The sequence below is a fragment of the Falco cherrug genome, chromosome 5 (assembly GCF_023634085.1).
Source record: "Falco cherrug isolate bFalChe1 chromosome 5, bFalChe1.pri, whole genome shotgun sequence".
Lineage (NCBI taxonomy): Eukaryota > Metazoa > Chordata > Aves > Falconiformes > Falconidae > Falco > Falco cherrug.
The window spans coordinates 54,291,259-54,309,766 of NC_073701.1; the positions used below are offsets into that span (position 1 = coordinate 54,291,259).

An 18,508-nucleotide genomic window follows, 5' to 3' on the forward strand; every position below is an offset into this window, starting at 1 on the left:
CTGAAGTCAAGCAGTTGCTACTAGATACATCTCACCATAGGTCACTAATCACATTCTTTCTTCATTTGTCAGGTCTTCACAGGTCTAATCTACAAGACCTCATCAACTCTAGTCCAGCGCTATTTGTATTCCAGATATTCTAAGCCAACTGAAAAAACTATTCTTCAATTACAGCCAGCCCTTACAGTTCTCCTAATTTCTTGTCTTTATCTGATGTTGCTATGTAAAGACACTTGTGCAGGCTTTTTTCTTCTCTTTTTTTTTTTTCCCTAGATCTTTGCTTGTTAGATACCAAGATGCAGAATATGCATAGACCACTTCACAGAAGAGTTGCTTCCATGCATTGTTCTTATTTACCTTCCTCCCTGAGCCTTAGTTCTTGAAAGGTTCAAGTATGCATTGCAGGGAACAGGATTTTAGAAGTCACTGCCTGTTTTGTACTTGCCTACTAAGGAGGCAAACTTTTTTATTACGGAGTTTTTCAGGTTCCAGTAGTCACTGTTACCTGGCTTTAGTGGTAGGTGGGATGGGGTAGGAGGTGGATGAACTTGGAAATTGAAATTTGGAAGAACCACAGTTGTCTGTTATTTATGGTTTTTCATATAGTTAGTTTTCCTGAAGTATTTTCATAACCATCTTTTTTTTGTAAGAGAAAGCTGTGTTTTGACTAAAGATACAGGGACTACTGTAGGAGATGAGTCCTGTACTAAAGGGTGCTACTTCTGTGTTTAAAATGCTGTAGGCTTCACTGTGAGCATGCTTGCACGCTAGCACCTCACATTTTAAACTGGAAGGAATATCAATGGCACTAGTAACAGAAGGCGGAACGTGTGTGTTTCAGCTCTTGCTCATTCAGTTCCTCCCATGTTACAGGCTTTCTCTATGGTAATGTATTTTAACATACATACGGACTGCAATTAATTAATATTTTTTTTTCCTTTTAGGTATTGTCCAAACTGTAAAGAACATCAGCAAGCTACCAAGAAGTTAGACTTATGGTCACTGCCCCCTGTACTGGTAGTTCATCTAAAGCGCTTTTCCTATAGCAGATACATGAGAGACAAGTTGGATACATTGGTTGACTTTCCAATAAAGTAAGAAACCTAAACATTTTGGTGCTAGAAGTGTAAAAGTTAGCATGACTAGGGCAAGTCTAATCTGTCAATTATGTGAAATGTTTGCTTTCAGCTTCCATGTGTGGATCCAGTAAACACTGATGACAAAGTGCTTGTAGGTGAAAAGTATGAACTTGGAAAAATTATGGAAGAACTCTATGAATACTTTTGGTTAACATTACTGGTTCGTGTTCCACTCCTCACAGAGTGAAAGAGATGCACTGTCAGTGTAGTCTGGTACATGTGTTTTCTGTGAGGAATATAAAGTTAAAGGGTTCGAAGACAACCAAAATGTAAAATGGTTAAAAATATTATTAACGTAACCTTCCTTTGGTTGTTTTTTTGTGTTTCGTTTTTTGTGGTTTTTTTTTAAACAGTGACTTGGACATGTCAGAGTTCCTTATTAATCCCAATGCAGGGCCTTGCCGCTACAACTTGATTGCTGTCTCCAACCACTATGGAGGAATGGGAGGAGGGCATTGTAAGTTGATTTCAAATATCATCATTTTATATGTTAGCTTTCTTTCCCTGTTTATTTTGATTTAAGTACTGATCACTTTGAATCACTGGCAATCATTAATGGTTGAGGGACAATTTTTTTTCATTACCTTGAAATGTTTTCACAAATATTCTAACAGAAAAATCTATATGAATTGAGCTGTCATGGATAACTGTAGGTTCTTTTATACTTCGAGCTATGCATATTGTGAAAAGATAAAATGTAAGAGCTACTGTACTCTTACAACTGATTTTGTCTTACTTGTCTGTATTTTTGTACATTGTGCATCTCCTTCAAAAAGAGAAAAATGAAAAAGTCACTGAGGGATTTATTTTGACCTTTCTCACTATACATTCGCATCAGAAGTGGAACGTTATTAGTTAAGTGTTCTTTGCTTTAAAAGAAGTGTGAAAGTATGAGTCTAATATTGATAATAAGTTTTAGTTAGTTAAATACCAAGTGTTTCACAGTAACATACTAGCAACTGATTATCAAGCTGTGAAGATACAGAGTCCTTAGACATTGTACCTTTTTGTCCTAGATACTGCTTTTGCAAAAAATAAGGATGATGGAATATGGTACTACTTTGATGACAGTAGTGTGTCCAGTGGATGTGAGGACCAAATAGTGGCAAGTACCTTCTGTGTTTCTAAAATTGGGACTGTTGATGATGTTTTATTCCTAAGGGAATAAAAACAAGGAGTAAATCATGAACCTGGCAGTAAATTTGTAGGTAGTAGTTCGTGTTCTTTCAAAGGACAGTACAAAATAAAAATAGTTTGCTCCAACATGCAAAAGTAACTTACATGGAAGCTTTGGGTTCCTTTGTAATTTTACCTTGTAGACTTGGCAGAAAAAAAGAAAATTGATAACTTGAATTGTAAATTTTTGTCTGGAGCCTCAGGAGCATATTATACTTCTCTTTTACAGTCCAAAGCAGCGTATGTGCTCTTCTACCAGAGACAGGACACAATCAGTGGAACTGGCTTTTTCCCTCTTGACCGGGAAACTAAACAAGGTGCTTCAGCTGCCACAGGCATCCCACTAGAAAGTGATGAAGATAGCAATGAAAATGATAATGATATAGAAAATGAAAATTGTATGCACACTAACTAATGGAAGAACTAGAAGCCATAGAAGAGACTTTCTCACTGGGGATACCTATTGGAAGAGTGAAATTGCCCACCAAATTAAGAATAAAAATCTGAGAAGGGGAGTTTCAGATAACAGAATGTAAATCTTTATTACATTTTAACATGTGCAGTACTTGAAGTGAAACAATAAAAACTTAAACAGAAATTGTCTCTAATGCATTTACAGTCTTGTATTCACAAGCTATATATAGGAAGTCACAAATAAACCCCTTTTAAGTTTTCTGCTGCTGTTCTGATGGATTATGTTTTCTTTTGTTTTAGATGTGAGTTAATAACTAAAATGTTAAATCTGTGGACTTCTGACATTTATTTTCTTAGTACTGCAAGAATACTACTGCCAAGTCTAGTTTCTGGATGAATATATACTTATTCTTTAGGCTGTCACACAGACTACAAGTAAAAATGTCATAAATATATAAGCAGTAGTCTTCTTGAAACAGCAAATATTTGTTTCTCCCTAATTTTTATTTTTTTTTTAAATTCGGTCACAATAGAAGAAATAGCTTGAAAAGGTGTTTTAACCTTTTGTGATCTAGTTGAGCATCCAGAATATTATGTTCATCTTGCTGCTGCTGTGGAACAGGTTCTGGATTTCATGCTGCATTAACAAAAAGTTTTTCAATTAAATGTAAGTATCCTTTGTTGCTTGTTGGAATCTACTCTGCAGACGTAAATCCTGTTATCTTGCTTATAAGACATGCATAATTTTAATCTGGTGTCAGTCCAAAATTTAAAATTGTGCTGTAAGTTCTCTCTTCCCCAGTTTTTGTAGTTTGACAGCTTGCAAACTACTCTGTAATAGGGTCAGAGTTAATAGTATTCTGTATCCATAGTAATGACTGTATATCAGGCTTAGATGAGAATTTTTTCAATATAACCTGCCTTTAAATTGTTAATGAACTAAATAACTTTAAAGGTAGGCCTGTTAATTTTCTTTGTGTGTTCCTGATGGAATTCACCATAGCCTTACAGCATATCTGAAAAGGTAACTCATTATAAGAGAATTGGCATTTGCATGTTCAAGTCAGAACCTGTACAGTATATAAGGCATATAAACTTTTAATTGGATTTTAGTTAACTGTGTTCAGGGGTCCAGGATGCCAAAACAAGTGTGACAGTTTGAAACATTTTTTAATTTGCTGCTTTCCCTTTGATCTAGTTGGAAGAATGTATTGTTGATTTGTATACAATACTGCCTTTGAGAGGGGCTCTTCAGTGTGGGGGCACACTTCACATATCTACTACCTGGAGAACTGCTTTGTGTCCCACTGTTCAAACAAATAATTTAAAAAGAAGAAAAAAGCAAAAAGTATGATGTTCTTCACTTGAACTAATCAAATACAATAGGTTATAAATTGTGTATTGTAAATAAAAGTTCACTCTGTGAGTGCACATTTTGGTAAATTATTTATTTATGTTAGCATTAAAAAGTTTAAAAAATTGCATTTGACCAGGATATAAATGAGGTATGTTGGACATGGCTTTGCTTTATACCTTGATATTAAAACTGGTGTTTCATCCTGGTATTTTAAAGCTGCTTTGAGGTTTTTTTTTTAAATGTAAACTAACCTCCTGCATGACAGAGGTTAAAATTTTGTCTGCACTTGAGTTCACTTGGGTTTACATTTGAAATGCGCATGTTTATTTATACAGATTTCAATAAAGCTATTCAAGGCCTTACTTAGTCTTCCATTTTCTTACAAGTTCTTTTCCCACAGTGCTTGTGTAATGAGTAGTCTTTGGCTAAGACTCACATTATTGGTTACAAAATGGCTATTTATTGACCAACACAGAAGAAGATTAATAGTATTTCCAGAAGAAAGTATATACAAAAGAGGTTCTCCCATGTCATTGTCTGGCTCTAAAAACATTTATAAGGCCACAATGTTTATTGTCGTAAACATTATTACTTGTTTTTTAGAAGTAATACTGTAACAATAATTAATCAAACAGAAGGATACTAACTCTGAGATGGTTGGTGAAATGAGATAATATATTTAAGGTGAGACAAACCAATAAGGTGGAGGGTAAATGATGCAAGCTTTTGTTTTTAAAACCTGGTATTTAGGTGTGGAATACAGTAACCCAATACAAAGCTATGTGCTAAATAGCTTGTGAGTTTAACTTGCTTGTTTTAGTCAGAGCACTTGAGAGGTGAGATTTATCTGTGGAGTAGAGGAAGTAATCCTAGAGAAGCGATCATCTCTTTGAATAGCACAAAGAGCCCCCCTGCATTCATAACTCCCACTGGTTTTCCCACGTCCTGTTAGCCTAGAACTTGCTTGGGAAAATCACGAAGGACCAAAGGATCTGCTTTGACTTACCAAAGTCTCACTTTGGAGTTTGTGATTGGAGCTTTGATACCTAGTAACTTGGTCTCCTAATGCATTTCATTCTGCTTTTGAAAATGCAGATATGTATATACATACATAGGATCTTACATTTGAAGGAATGTACTTACCTACTAATGGCTGGATCATCCAGATAAGAGTTTAAAAGGGTATTGATCAAAGTAACATTTAGTTAGGAAAAAAATACATAGATTCTAATTTTTTTGTTGTTACTGCTAATTTGTCTTCCAAGATTACACATACCAAGTTTGTGTAACCAGCTTCCTAATCAGATGTAAAAATCAGTAACATTTCTGTGTGACTGTCTCAGAGGTGTCTAGGAATTCAGCCAAGTTGTGAATTTCATAAAATTATCAAGTATTCACACTTAAGGTATGGTAATTCATCCAGTGTGGGCATGCTTAAAATTAAAAATATAGGAAGCTTATTATTCTTTACGGTGTCATATCAAAAGTTGTTGTCATTCAGCTAATCACTTATATGGATAAGAAGGAGGGTCCTAACGTCTTTATGAATAATCTCTGATAAAAATATACAATATGCCTTCTTTTTTTCAGTTACAATGACAGCAAGCTTTCTGATGGCTATAAATATTATTTTGGGGTTTAAGCTGATAAGATACAGTTAACCTTGTTAATGTGAGAGTCACAGAAACAAAATGGAGTAGGAGGCAGAAGACAGCTTGTAGCTTGCAGTTACTCCACAGATTTTGTAACAGCGGTCCATGACTTGAAGTCTGACTGGGTGGGAAGGATACTGCCCAGGACCTCTTGTTTAACTTTGTTTCAGACAGTGTTCTGGATGTTTCAGTGGAGATCAATTCACTGACCTTGTCTACCATCCACTTTAATTAAAGTCCAGCCTTCCTGGCATTCTGAAGTGAAGTTCGCAACTTACACTTGAGATGACAGAAAAGAAAAGTTGTCAGATATTACCCTGCCAGATGATGTAGAAACATCTCCTGCATCTACAACTAGCTGCTACTGAGAAGGCCGCAACCCCTTCTAGCTTTCCCAGTAAGTTAGCGCTGTGTTTATGGAGCGCAGTGTATTTTTTAAGTGTTTTAAAATCTTTATGGAGGGAAGTCAGGACAGCAGGCAAAAAGACTAATTGGCAAACCCACCAGTTTTCTTAAAGTTATGCCACCTTCTTTGATGTCAGACTGTAATTTCAGTGTATGGTTTCTCATTGTTTCCAAGTACAAGTTATTTTGACAAAGATAATCACTATAAAGGTAGTGAAACACTATGAAAGCTCAATCTGATAGAATAAGCATATTCTTAGTCTGCAGGCAAACTGCTCTCTGCAGATTTTTTTAGTTCTTTTTCCTTGAGGGGTAAACAGTGAAAACAGTTCCTCTTTCTTAGTTTCAACATTGCATGCTTTACTGGCACTGTGTGTTCCTGGGGCAGGCAGGGAGACATGTCTTACCGAAAAAAAATTAAACCTTGGAACAGCATGGAAGCCTCAGAAGAGTCGAAATGTGCCGCATCTATGACCAATTTATCACATTCCCTAGTTAATGAACTGGGTTACTATATGCTGTATAGCATTAACAGCCAAATAATGCAAAAGCTGATACCAGATTCAGATGATAAAGCATTCGCATCAGTCAGTATGGTTTTATGAAAAGTAAGTTTAGTTACCGGGGGCGGGGGGCAGTGACTGAAAAACAGTTGATAAACTAGAATTATTTAACTGCTTGGTACTTTAGTATTGCTTCAAGTATCACATTACTTTCATCAAAACATGAGTGTTACGCGGTATCACCCAATACAAAGTTTAGAAACAGACCAACAATCTCAAAACAGTTTCCATTAGGAAATCATTGTGGAATAGGGGCATGACTGGAGAAGTTGGTGGCACTTGGTCTTAAATTAATGTTTTTACTCAGTGTGTAAAATACTAAATCATTTCTACAGAAAGCAGAAAGTAGTAAGTACCCCTAAAACCTGTTCAGCCCTGGTGGCGATTCAGCGTGAGCTCCCGATGTGAAACAGTGGCCTAAGATACTGCCCCCCCCCCCCCCCCCCCCCCCCCCCCGCCTTGGATACGTAAGCAGAAATAAGTCGACTTAATCTTTGAGGGCTGTGGTAAGGATCCTGGGAAAACACACCATCTGAGTTACTACCTTTTAAAAGGTCAGACTGTAACCTGGGAGACGTTACAGAAAAAAAATATTCAAACCCCTGAGTAAATAAATTTGCAGTAATTGATACAAAGAATTGTTTTCTCAGAAGTGCCTCGATTTCTGTGTGATACTGGGGGGGTGGGAGTGGCTGTATGCAGGGGGTACTGCAGTGGGGAGAAACGTTCAAAGAACTAATGGTTCAAATTGAAACCAGACAATCTGAAAATAGAGGTAAGTGTGGGAGTCTTTTGTGCAATTACTTTTTAAGAAGCAGAATAAAGATGCCAGTGGAACAACCACCGGAGGTAAGCGGTGGGTGCTGGGGGGGTGCCCTCCCTGGGCTGGGGAGGGAGGTGGCCTGGGCACACCAGGGCCCTTCCCCTGCTGGGGTGGAGGCTTGGTCTGAGCCACCCGACTCAGCTTTGAGATCTGCGAATCTGTAAAAACCCTTCTTTTTTCAGAGAAATGCTTTTCTCTCTTCAGACCTAATGGCACCACTTAAAAATCACTTCAAAGTTTTGAACGGAGGCCTGAATCTGTGGGTAGTTTGCTGTGAGCTCAGTGGGGTTTGAGGGAAGGCCGCCTTCGCTCACCAGTGCTTTAAGAATTCATTAACATAGGTTTCAGGGTAGCAATACATATGATTTTTCTTCCCTTCCTGTACCATTGCTACTAACAAATTAAACTCATGGAGCTGCTCCAAATCCCATCTGAACAACCTCTTTGATTTATTGTCATTTCTTCAAAGTAACTCTTCCCCCTGGTTACCACCTAAACTGAAATACGCATCTCCCTTTTCCTTCTTTGCAATGCTGGAAGAGCATCCCTGACGATATTTGCATGACAGTTTCTGTTAAAGCACAACAACGGGTTCAGACATGCCCCTGTTGAAAAATGCATGCTTCCTCAAAAACAAAAATCAAAACCCACACATCGTACGGCTGGAACGAGGTCTGCAGCTGGCTCTAGGGGCACAAAGGCATTTTCCAAAAGACAGCGAAAGGTGTCTGGAAAGAATTCAGATGAGCTATGCTTGGTTTTGATATCTGTTAATGTTATGAAATACATACTGCGCTGTGGGGTGTTGCGTAAATGTGTGTCTCAGCTGAGAAGTCTGCAAAGCGCAGGGATGGTAATTATTAACTCTGTATTATCTATACCTATTCAAAGCAAATATGAAGAATACCCCTTCTGCCAACTCACTAGTATGTTTCTCAGTCATATGATACACAAAGTTTAAGATTGCTCATATAGGACTCATTTCCTTGGGCAATTTGCTGAGTAAGAGGAAAAGGTATTTGGATTCTATTTGAGTTCTGCTTCCCCCATTCCAATGGGGAAACAGCAGCTTCCATAAACTCTAATATAATGCAGCTGCAAGTGAACGGGTCAATAAAAGTTACACAGTATTGCTACTCTATAGTATTTGCCAAATCAAAACACCTTAGTCATGTTGACTAATTATGCATTATGTAATAGCTGCTCATTGAATTAAATGCAGTGTCTAAATAACCTATTTATTTGGTGAGACTGACGTCCTGAATAATTGCCAGGTATGACATGGATCCTAAATACAACTTCTAGAGCTGAGACCTAGATTCAGACATTTTTAAAAAGCGTACTAGGACTGCTGACAATGGCAGTTTGATTTTCACATCTTTTACATTTTCACATTTTTTACAGAGAAAAAATACTCTGCTACCTGTGAGTTTTTGGCCTCTGCACCATGTGGACATTTTGGGGATTACTGTAAAAGAAAATCATTCATATACTAAAAATTTTTTTGTTTCCAAATTCTTAACTAAAAAAATGTTATGAACATTTTAGATTAACAAACTACAGTTGGGCAATGAAGTCAGTGGAAATGTTTTGATCAAACATATTAAAAATATTCAGATTGCTGATGCCTATAATACACAATAATCACAATCAACTTATGGGACAGAGACAATAGAACTTTCTAAATAAAATATCCTGAATTGTTGAACTAACTTATTTTTACACAGCTGGAGGAAATGAGATGTATGTGTTGATTTTTGGTATAGGAAATAATGCCTTAAAAGTTGTCTTCATGAAATGTAACCTTAGATATTTCTGTAATATTTTTCAGATAAGGTGGCAAAGATTAAGAGATAAATCATAAAAGGTTGTATAACTACTTGCTATGGGAAGCATTTGGTTATCCTCTCTTTCTAATCTTTGGATTTCTGTTTGGTTAACATTGTGCTCAGTCTGAAATTCTAATTTAGAAATCTTATTTTTATGACATAAATCACTCCTTTAATATCAAGTGTGATGGAATATAACATCCCCATCTTCCTAGTAGCATTTGACAACATTATTAAATTTGACAGACATGGTATTCTTTCCTTGAAATAAAAAGCCTACATAGATATAACAACTTAATTTATTTAACCAATATAAATCCCAAAATTTTTGTAAACAAATGTACAGTTAAAAATAAAAGGAAACAAACCAGTTTTAAGATTTAAATTTCCATATTCCATTCCATAACAAACATATCAAGTAATCCAATGTGACTACACCAGTAGGAAACAAAAGCAAAAAACTCATGACAAAGAGGAAGAAATTATGCAGAACTGTGAATGTATGTGAAAACGATGAATCACAGCTAAGACAAGGGCAGGAGTATGGAAAAGGCTATACTGCATTAATAGAAAAGATGAATGTAATGAGAAAGTAGCTGTAGGATACCCATAAGGAGGTGGTAAAGGATTTCAAATACATTCTAAAAAAAATCAGGGTACTATGATTTAAAAAAAAAGCAAATACTGCCAAAAATCACTAACAGGTGACTGAGAATTATAATCTTTGGGTTGCCTTGTAGGGAAAGAAAAAAAAAAAGTAATTTGGCCTAGCAATGGGCTTAACTTCTTAGTGAAAGATGCAGAAAAGCAGTAGAAAGGAAATAAGCTAGAGGTGATTGTAGTACATTATGAGGACATTTTGAAATAAGACAGTAATAGGAGTGACATATTATTTTTTGACGAGTCCTTACCTAGTCATTATCTAGAAGACTGCAGTTTATGTGTCCAAGTATTGGATAATGTCTTGAAAGCAGGAACTGTGTTAATAATTTTGAGGAACAGGTTTACAAAGGAAGGCTCCAAATATCCTGAAGGAGAAAAAGAATGAAGTGTCAAGTTCTTTGAAACCCTCTTGTAGCTGTCAGTAAGGCTGGTCCTGCCTTCCTATGATCTCTCCAACAAAATAAGACTTGCAAGCCCACCAGACATGTGTATCCCCCAAACTGAAGTGTGGCTGAGCTAGTCAGGAGCACAGCCATTTCATAAAGAATTTGTCAATACTTAGTACATGTTAACTTCTAATTTTATAATTAGTCTATCAAATCTTCGTAGGTCATGGCATGATTGTGTTAGTTATGACTGGAACAGGGAAGTAAGGCCCCTAGAAATAAACACCCATAGGAATCTACTGATGACCATGCTGCCAAAGGGAAATAAGGGCTCAGACTGGCTGAACAAGTTTCACATCCCATTTAATGATCCATTCAGTAGCTCAGGGGCTTGGCTCTCAGCTGGAACGGCAAGTGTTCAGACCTGGAATTTCCTACACATCCAGCCAGTGGTCAGCCAAGAGTGAGTGCATCCATGCACCAGCATGAGGAGACAGACAAGCTCATCCACTGATGCCCTGACAGTAGCTTCCAGAAAGGGGTTCCCCATTTGTGAAATACTGAATATAATTTCTAGAAATGCTGTCAAAATACCAGTATTGACTATGAAATTACAACATGTATGCATCCTTGGATATGGAGGTATCTGCTTGCACGTGACCCAGGACATAGATGCATATGATGGTATAACCCTGTGTTATTGGGAATACATCCTCATGCGTGGAGGTGATCTGCATAGCTGTTCTGCTACAAAGGAAAGCATTTGGCTCTTGACGATTGGATTTCTTTGGCTGTCTTCCAAATTCCTCAAGAAGTATGTTCATTCTGTTTATCTGTTTTTACTCAACCAGAGTATTTCTTTCAGGCTGCTGCTTACAAACACAGCCACACATACAGCCATACAAATATTTATGTCGACAGCAGAGTCCTCTGAATGAAATAAGAGGTCTATCATCTTCATAAAGCAACAAAGATGAGTGCAACATAGAAGGTAAATCGAGGCCTCTATACCAGAAAGTTCTCCATCAGGATCTCTTCTATAAGAAATCTCTAATCCTTACGGTTTACAGAAAGAACTGCCTGTAAATTAACAGTGGCCATACTTCAGTTATCTTTGTGAACAGTTGTGGAGGCTCTCAGAAGTACATGTCCATACTGAGTCTTTTCTAGGCTGGTCTGAGTTAGCTACACATTAAGATGGTCATGCCGGCAGTGTGGTCATGGCACTGAGAAAAGAATACCTATGTAGTGCACTGGCCTCCATGCTACTTATGTGAGTATAGCGAGTGTATCTATTTTTATAATTATTTTCTGCATTTTATAGATATGACTGCAATGCTGGCTATGCAGACAGAGGCCACCCCTAACACAAAGGACCTAACATCCATTCAGCAGATCAAAACTCTCCTGTAGTAATGGTATCACTCAGCAGCCCCAGGTCTGCAATCTGAAATGATCATCCTAAAGGACTCACTAGAGCCTGGAGAAAGCATCCATTGCCTTCTCCTCCCTGATGCAGCAGCCAAAAAGAATTATTTTTACACAGGGGGACACCCTTCTCCCCTCTGGTGTTGCTTTGTGATTAGCAGACTGTCTGTAGGTTACTAAGTGTCTGGAACAACATCCATAATGTTCATACAAGCTGAAGAAGAGATAAAAAAGAAACGACTAAAAAGATGTAGGGAGGTTTTTGGCAAATAGGTGAGAAAGTGGCAAAATAAACAGACTGCAGCGCAATGCCTATGTCTGACATTCTTGACAGGCATTTTTGCATTACACATCCTGCAGTCAGAACAAGGTAACGCAGGAAGACTCCCGAGAGTGCAGCTGAATCCACTGTCCGCTGCAAGAGCTCTGGATCAAATAACACTGCCTAGAACCACAATTATTTTGCTTCAACACATCTATGCCTTTATTTCTAAATGAAAATTACTAATAATGGACATGAAGACCGCAGTAAAGTCTGATCAGAAGTGCAGCATCACTGAAGATTCTTTATCTGCTGACCATGACCTCACATGGCTAATTATTAAGGTGGTAGCAGGGATGGTCAGCACGAGGTTTTTCAGTGTAAACAACTGTCAAGTAAAATCTCCATCACAGTTTCTTTTTTTTTTTGTGTGTGTGTATTTTTTACACTTGGCAGGAAAAAAAGGTACCATGAGTGGACTGCGTTGCAGGAAAAAAAGGTACCATGAATGGACTGCATTACATGCCATGCAGGGAAAAAATCACGGGTGCTCCCTGAATAGATAATAAATACCATTATCTAATAAATACCACTTATTATGCGAGGGACCGAAAGACAGATTCAGTGTAACGCACAGAGCAAGGTTTGTTTCCCTGGCCAGCCACATACTTCCTGTGTGAGCTGGAAAAGTTATTTAATCTGTCCTGACTCACGCTCAGTTGTAAGTATGAAGGGTATGGGAGCTGCTGGTGAGATTTTGTGAATATCATGTACCTGTTCGCCTGTTGCTACACTGTTAACTCTAAGACAGCAACGTATTAATTCAGGCAGCAGACAGCAGTTCAGTCTCAGAAAAGACATTAACAGGTTCATCTGATTCAATTACCAGAACTCTAAAGGGCAATGCAAAACAACCCTCCCTGCTTTGAGAATCTGTTTGGACAACATTCAAGGAGGAAAAATTGGGAAAACGCTTTTGTTGGCTGGTTACACAAGAGCCATGCATCCAAGGGTGTGTAGGCCCTGAAGTGTTCGTTCTGTAACCCCACAGGCAATCACCGTGGGGTATCTAATGCGTGTCGTAGGTCTGACATTTTGGGCATTGCTACTTCACGTTTTTGTCTGTGTCCTTAAAGATATTGTGACATAATTACTGATAGTCTGCTACTGACAAAGAGGATGATTCACCGACAGGCAGCAGCAGGGACTGCTTTTCTTAGTTGACTAAACAAAATAAAATGTGTATTAACTGCAAATATACAAACAAAATGTTTACTAATATGTACATATATGCTCACACCTACACAGAAAGGAACACAGGCTAAATTTACAGGGAGTTCATGCAGGAAAAAAAGTATTTTTCAGTCTGCTGGTAGGTCTAACTTCCTCATACAGCCACATCCTAAAGGAACAAGGGCTTCACTTCTATTCTGTAAAAAATCAAAACAAAACCAAAACAGAATGCCAGGTACTAGCAGGAAGATTATTACTTCTGCTTTTAACCCATTTGTGGCCACAACAGAAACACTCTCTTGCCCCATTTCTTGTGTCCACAATTTAAAGAGCTTTTGAAGCATTCACATAGTAAAGTATGTGTGTAGGGCTTCTTTGTGCTTACACAGACCAATACAATGGATAGGTTTTTATCAAAGACTACAAGTATTTGTTATTAATCCATATCTCTCTCTAATTTAAAATTTAACTTCCCTTTTGATATCAATGCCTATGTTCAATCTGCTATGAGGCATTTTTTTTCCATCACGATTCTTAACTCTGCAGTACAAAACCCAACCAGAGATGTCTGCGAACACCTTCACTTGACCACACAATTGATATTTCATATCCCAAAGTTTGTTTAGTACTGTTCCTATGTATAGATTCGTATCAGTTACAAAAGTATACAGGAGTGTTAGTAAAGGGAACTCAGAAGAAGAGCCATGATTCTTCCCATCAGCATGAAACCATTCGTCCCCACAGTGAAATCTGAAAGTTTTGCTTCTGTATAACACAGTGACAGAGCCCTGTTCTTATATCCAAAGCCTGCAACTGGATACATCTATCAGGATGGACTGTAATTAGAACTAAACACCTGAAATTAATACAGCCAAATGTTATCCATGTTTAATTGAATCAAATGGACTGATGCGCATCATTTGGAATGAACACTAACACTGGTTCCAACAGGTAATTTAACGAATCACAACAGGTCTCATGAGCATTTTTGCTGGTAATTAGGGCCATAAAGCTACAGGGAATTATTTCAATCACCCACTGCCCATCACAACATTACATACAATTTAATAACAAAGCAAACAACAATTTAATAATTGCAACACAGTACAAAGTTAGCTTAACAGCTAACTAGCACTTTTAGCTTGCTAGTGAAAAATGTGCCCTCAGAGATGCCCACATGTGCTGCTCCACTTTCTGACTCAAAAGTGACTTGAATGAAACAGAGACATTTAAAACATACCAAAAGACAGGCAAGTGCTTTTACTCAGGCGGCTTAGGAATACATGCAATAGTATCTATTGCAATGAAATGCAACTACAGTAAGTCACACTCACAATCAAATCAGTATCACTTAAAAGGATCCTGGCTGGTTTAAATAAGCTAAACGAGAGCAGTTGAACTATCTAATAAATCTTCTGCATTTACAAAAGGCATACATTATAACAAACACAAAATAATCTTTCTCACTAAGAGATGTGCCTGAGATTCAGGCATGTATAGTTCCCAATTCTTGTGTTCAGCTGATCTGAGTTTTCCATTCTGCAATCACTTGTATGATTCATTTCCAGACCCATGAGCCATCTCGTTGTATTTGGCTGGCAATGCTAAGCAGACTGAGTGTCAAAGCTGGTAGTTAAAGATATATGTATGATAAATGTAAGTGATAAAAAGTGAAGTATGAAAATAGAACAAATTTTAAAGTAAGTCAATGCAATTTAAGTATCAAACACAGAATGGTCTTCAGAGAAGAAGGGGACTGCACTTAACCTATAACCCCCCTTCTAATTAATAGACAAGTTGTTTATTTAAAGTAACTCTATACCAAATTTACTAAGATCCTGAACTACAGAAGGTCTGACCAAATTCACGAGTGCTCTGCTTGGTTAAAAAAGTGTCACAATGTATAAACAGAAATTATGTGACACTAAAAAGTCATAATAATCTCAATTTTAGAAGCAGACTAAATTTCCTGGAATATACTGTTACAGTATCCTAAGATTAATTTTGCATTCCAGTACTGTGAGTTGGGTACTATTACAACTGAATGTCCAGTTTTGTCTGACATAGTTAAAGGGTGCTGTTAATCTGCAGAGAGGAGAGAACAGTGAATGACTGAAAGCTAAGCACAGGGCATTGTAATAGGCAATTAGAATGCTGCAGTAAATTTTTTTTTCATGCATCTCGGCACATTAATACATCTAAGATTCTATAATGTAATAAGAAAATTATATTAAAAATCAAGAATGTTAATATTTTTTGCTTGAGAGGAGTATCATACAGTCCTTTTCTTCCTTGATCTAAACACTGAGCACTGAGCAAACTGCTATTAGTGAAAAGGGTGGAACGTCAGCCAGAAGCAGCTTTAATTTTTTTTTTATATGTTACACTTAATAGAGGTGGCAGGGTGGCTATCAAGCTGTTACAAATACAGAAAGCCTGTAGCATGCTCCAAGTTCTATGTCACTACACACCTGAAATAAGACAGATAATCAGCAAGTACAAGTTAACAGGATAAAAATTAACATGACATAATCTGCTTTTTCTCAAGAAACCATCACTTTGTATAAACAAACAGTATAAATTACAACACAAACAATACATAAAACATTTCTAAGAGGTGTAATAGTTTATATTAAAAATATTTACCACTACTGTTCTTAATTATTTTTACAATTTTTCACACAATCCCCATCAAAAAAATCATACTGCAACAAGATGTCAATTTTACGCAAATGCAGTAATCATCTATTCCCTCAGTACTTTTACTTCAGAATTTGGCATTACTCTGTGAGGAAGGGTGGAAAAATTTACTGCTATGGCTTTGATTAAAGAAAACATCATCTGTTTTTCATTTAAGTTAACTTATCAGGCATTCATGATGTAAGAGTAGCCCCCCATCCAAACAATGTTTATGGTAGTCTTGTCTGGTTAAACAAAACAGTAAGATTTGCAGGAAATTCGTATGCAGATACCATCTAATACATACCAATTTTCTTGTTTTAAATGTGATTAATCTCAATTATTCTGACTTATCTTACCATTGTCAACTGGGAAATACGGTCATATGACAGTTTTCTTCATCTTCCTCATTTTGATTACAGGAATAATAATGACAGTAGGATGCTTTAACTCAAGATGTGACATTTGGACAAATTCTACCCAAAATACTTGCTCCCTTTTTGTAAGAAAGGCAGTGTTATGGAACAGCCTACTGACCCTCATTTCACAAGAAATTTGAATTGTTTTAGTTTAAGCAGACAAGTAGATTCAGAGAGTACCAATATGCCCACAGCTCACCATGTACAGTAAATAGGTGGAAAAGTCCAAACAACAACAAGGAAGTAAATCATTAAAGCTTACCTAAGAAATAACTATGCATAGTCAATAATTGACTCACTCTCCTAGCAAGTCACCCATATTTCTTATGAAGGTATTTGGACTGGTCTGCGAATTGCCATCAGGATTGAAGCCCATAACGGAAGCACTTAAATGGGAACATCCTGAGGAAAATGCTTATTGGTTAAGCGTGTAAATAGTTCTACTGAAGACAACAGTCTTGCTTTTTTGGTTTGTTTTTTTTCAAGTAAGCCTGTAAAAATCAAAGCTTTTGAGAATACACAGACCAATGCACTTTGAAAGTGTAACAATGTTACAGAATCATGGGTTTGATTTTGCAAACACAGGGGTGAAATCCTAATTCCTTGTCCAAGGCCACATAAAAGTTTGACCACCTTTCAGTTGTGCCAGTACTACATGCAGTTTTAAAAACTCACATCCGTTTATCCAGTTCTGTCAAGTCAACAGTCAATAATTTGAAAATTATGTAAAACTAAAGGTCTTAAAATAATAAATTACTTATAAAGCAATCCTGCACTTTTTGCCTCATAAAGCACACCTAAAGATTTATGTCTACAGGTACAGTGTAACAACGCTGTGCCAGTGTGACCCTGTTTACCATATGATTTGCAAAGTATCTCACAGTAAATGAATACCAATATACATGGAGGGATGCTCAAAGTTATGAAATGCTCTTTTCCCTTTTTCATTACAAGACATGCACACAGAAAGACAAAAAGAAATCCTAGAGCATTCTCTGAATAAGACTGAAGACTTTCAGGGAAGTCTGAAGCAAAGCCCTTATTTAAAATAAAACTAATACTAAGGCAGCAAAAATTTCCTGTGCTCTGATTCTTCATGATTTTTTCCCCAAGATTCCCAAGTTTAAAAGCAAAGGACTGCAGAAGCTCAAAAACGCTTTCCAGCTCCCTGGGTTTGTGGAAGGGCAACGGAACCACGCTCCGTTACAGGTGGGGAGCCACCACAGTACGGGGTTTACAGCAATCAGAACACGGAGAAATAATTCCTGCAGAGACACAAACCCTCGTGAAACGTCCAGCGCTCGATGCTGAAGGCAGCGCTCAGGCTGCCTGGCGGGGAGGCCTTTGCTGCGGCGGGTCACACAGGAGCGCTGCCGCCGGCAGCGGCACTGGTTGAAGGGCTCGGGCTCGCGGGCGGGTGCCTGCGTTCGAAATGGGTTAAGCACAGCCGGGTGGGAAGCTTTGGGGCTGCAGAGGCACACGGCCGGCGACAAGGCAGGTACCCGGCACCCGACTGCCCCCCCCGCCCCCGGCTTTTGCCCGGCCTGTGTTTATCTAAAGCCTCTCAGCGAAGCACCGACGCCGGCTCCGCCCGGAGCGCACCGCGGAGAGCGGCGCCGGCACACGGGCGGCGGAGGGCACATGCCGCCCGCCCCGCAGAAGGAACCACAACAGCTTCGCGATTCACAGCTCTACCTCGCTTCTTGCTTTTTTAAGCCGCGTTCAGCGCCGACCTCTCCCCCCAGAGCAGAACCCGGCGAGAGGGGCTCCCCCAGCCGCCCGGCGGGGCGGTGGCTGCCAACGACCACTCCCGGGCGCCCCGCGGCCGGGCCAGGGGCCCTCGCCCCCTCCACCCCAGCCGCTCTTCACCGACGCCGCCGTTTGTGCCCTCCCCGCCGGCAGCACCCCTCGGCCCGGGCCCCGGCGCCACCTCCTGCCCCTTCGCACCGGCCCGGCGCGGCTCCCGTCCCGCAGCGTGTCAGGGCGCAGCTCGGGCCCGGCGCCGCCGCTCTCCCCGCCCCCGGGCCGTGCGTGCGGACGCGGCCTGACGCGCGGTGCTGGCGGCGCCCGGCATTGTGGG

The 18,508-nt window shown here is 38.8% G+C and overlaps 1 protein-coding gene and 1 long non-coding RNA gene across 3 annotated transcripts in view; one reads left to right on the forward strand and one right to left on the reverse strand.

Annotated features, from left to right (window-relative positions):
• USP15 (ubiquitin specific peptidase 15) overlaps positions 1-4,448 on the forward strand; it is a 70,227-nt gene extending 65,779 nt beyond the window's left edge. The window contains exons 19-22 of one of the 2 annotated variants that reach the window (XM_055710758.1): positions 945-1,094; positions 1,493-1,596; positions 2,156-2,244; positions 2,545-4,448. In XM_055710758.1, coding sequence (XP_055566733.1) covers positions 945-1,094; positions 1,493-1,596; positions 2,156-2,244; positions 2,545-2,730 — 529 coding nt within the window. In that variant the 3' untranslated portion in view covers positions 2,731-4,448. Of the gene's footprint in view, positions 1-944; positions 1,095-1,492; positions 1,597-2,155; positions 2,245-2,544 lie in introns of those variants that run through there. The other variant, XR_008732309.1, reaches the window with a different exon arrangement.
• A 5,281-nt stretch (positions 4,449-9,729) lies between these two features.
• Positions 9,730-18,421, reverse strand: LOC129736250 (uncharacterized). The gene is made up of 2 exons (XR_008732577.1): positions 18,376-18,421; positions 9,730-14,956 (listed from the first exon to the last, which is right to left on the reverse strand). It is a non-coding gene; the product is annotated as an uncharacterized LOC129736250 (long non-coding RNA).
• Positions 18,422-18,508: the final 87 nt, after the last annotated feature.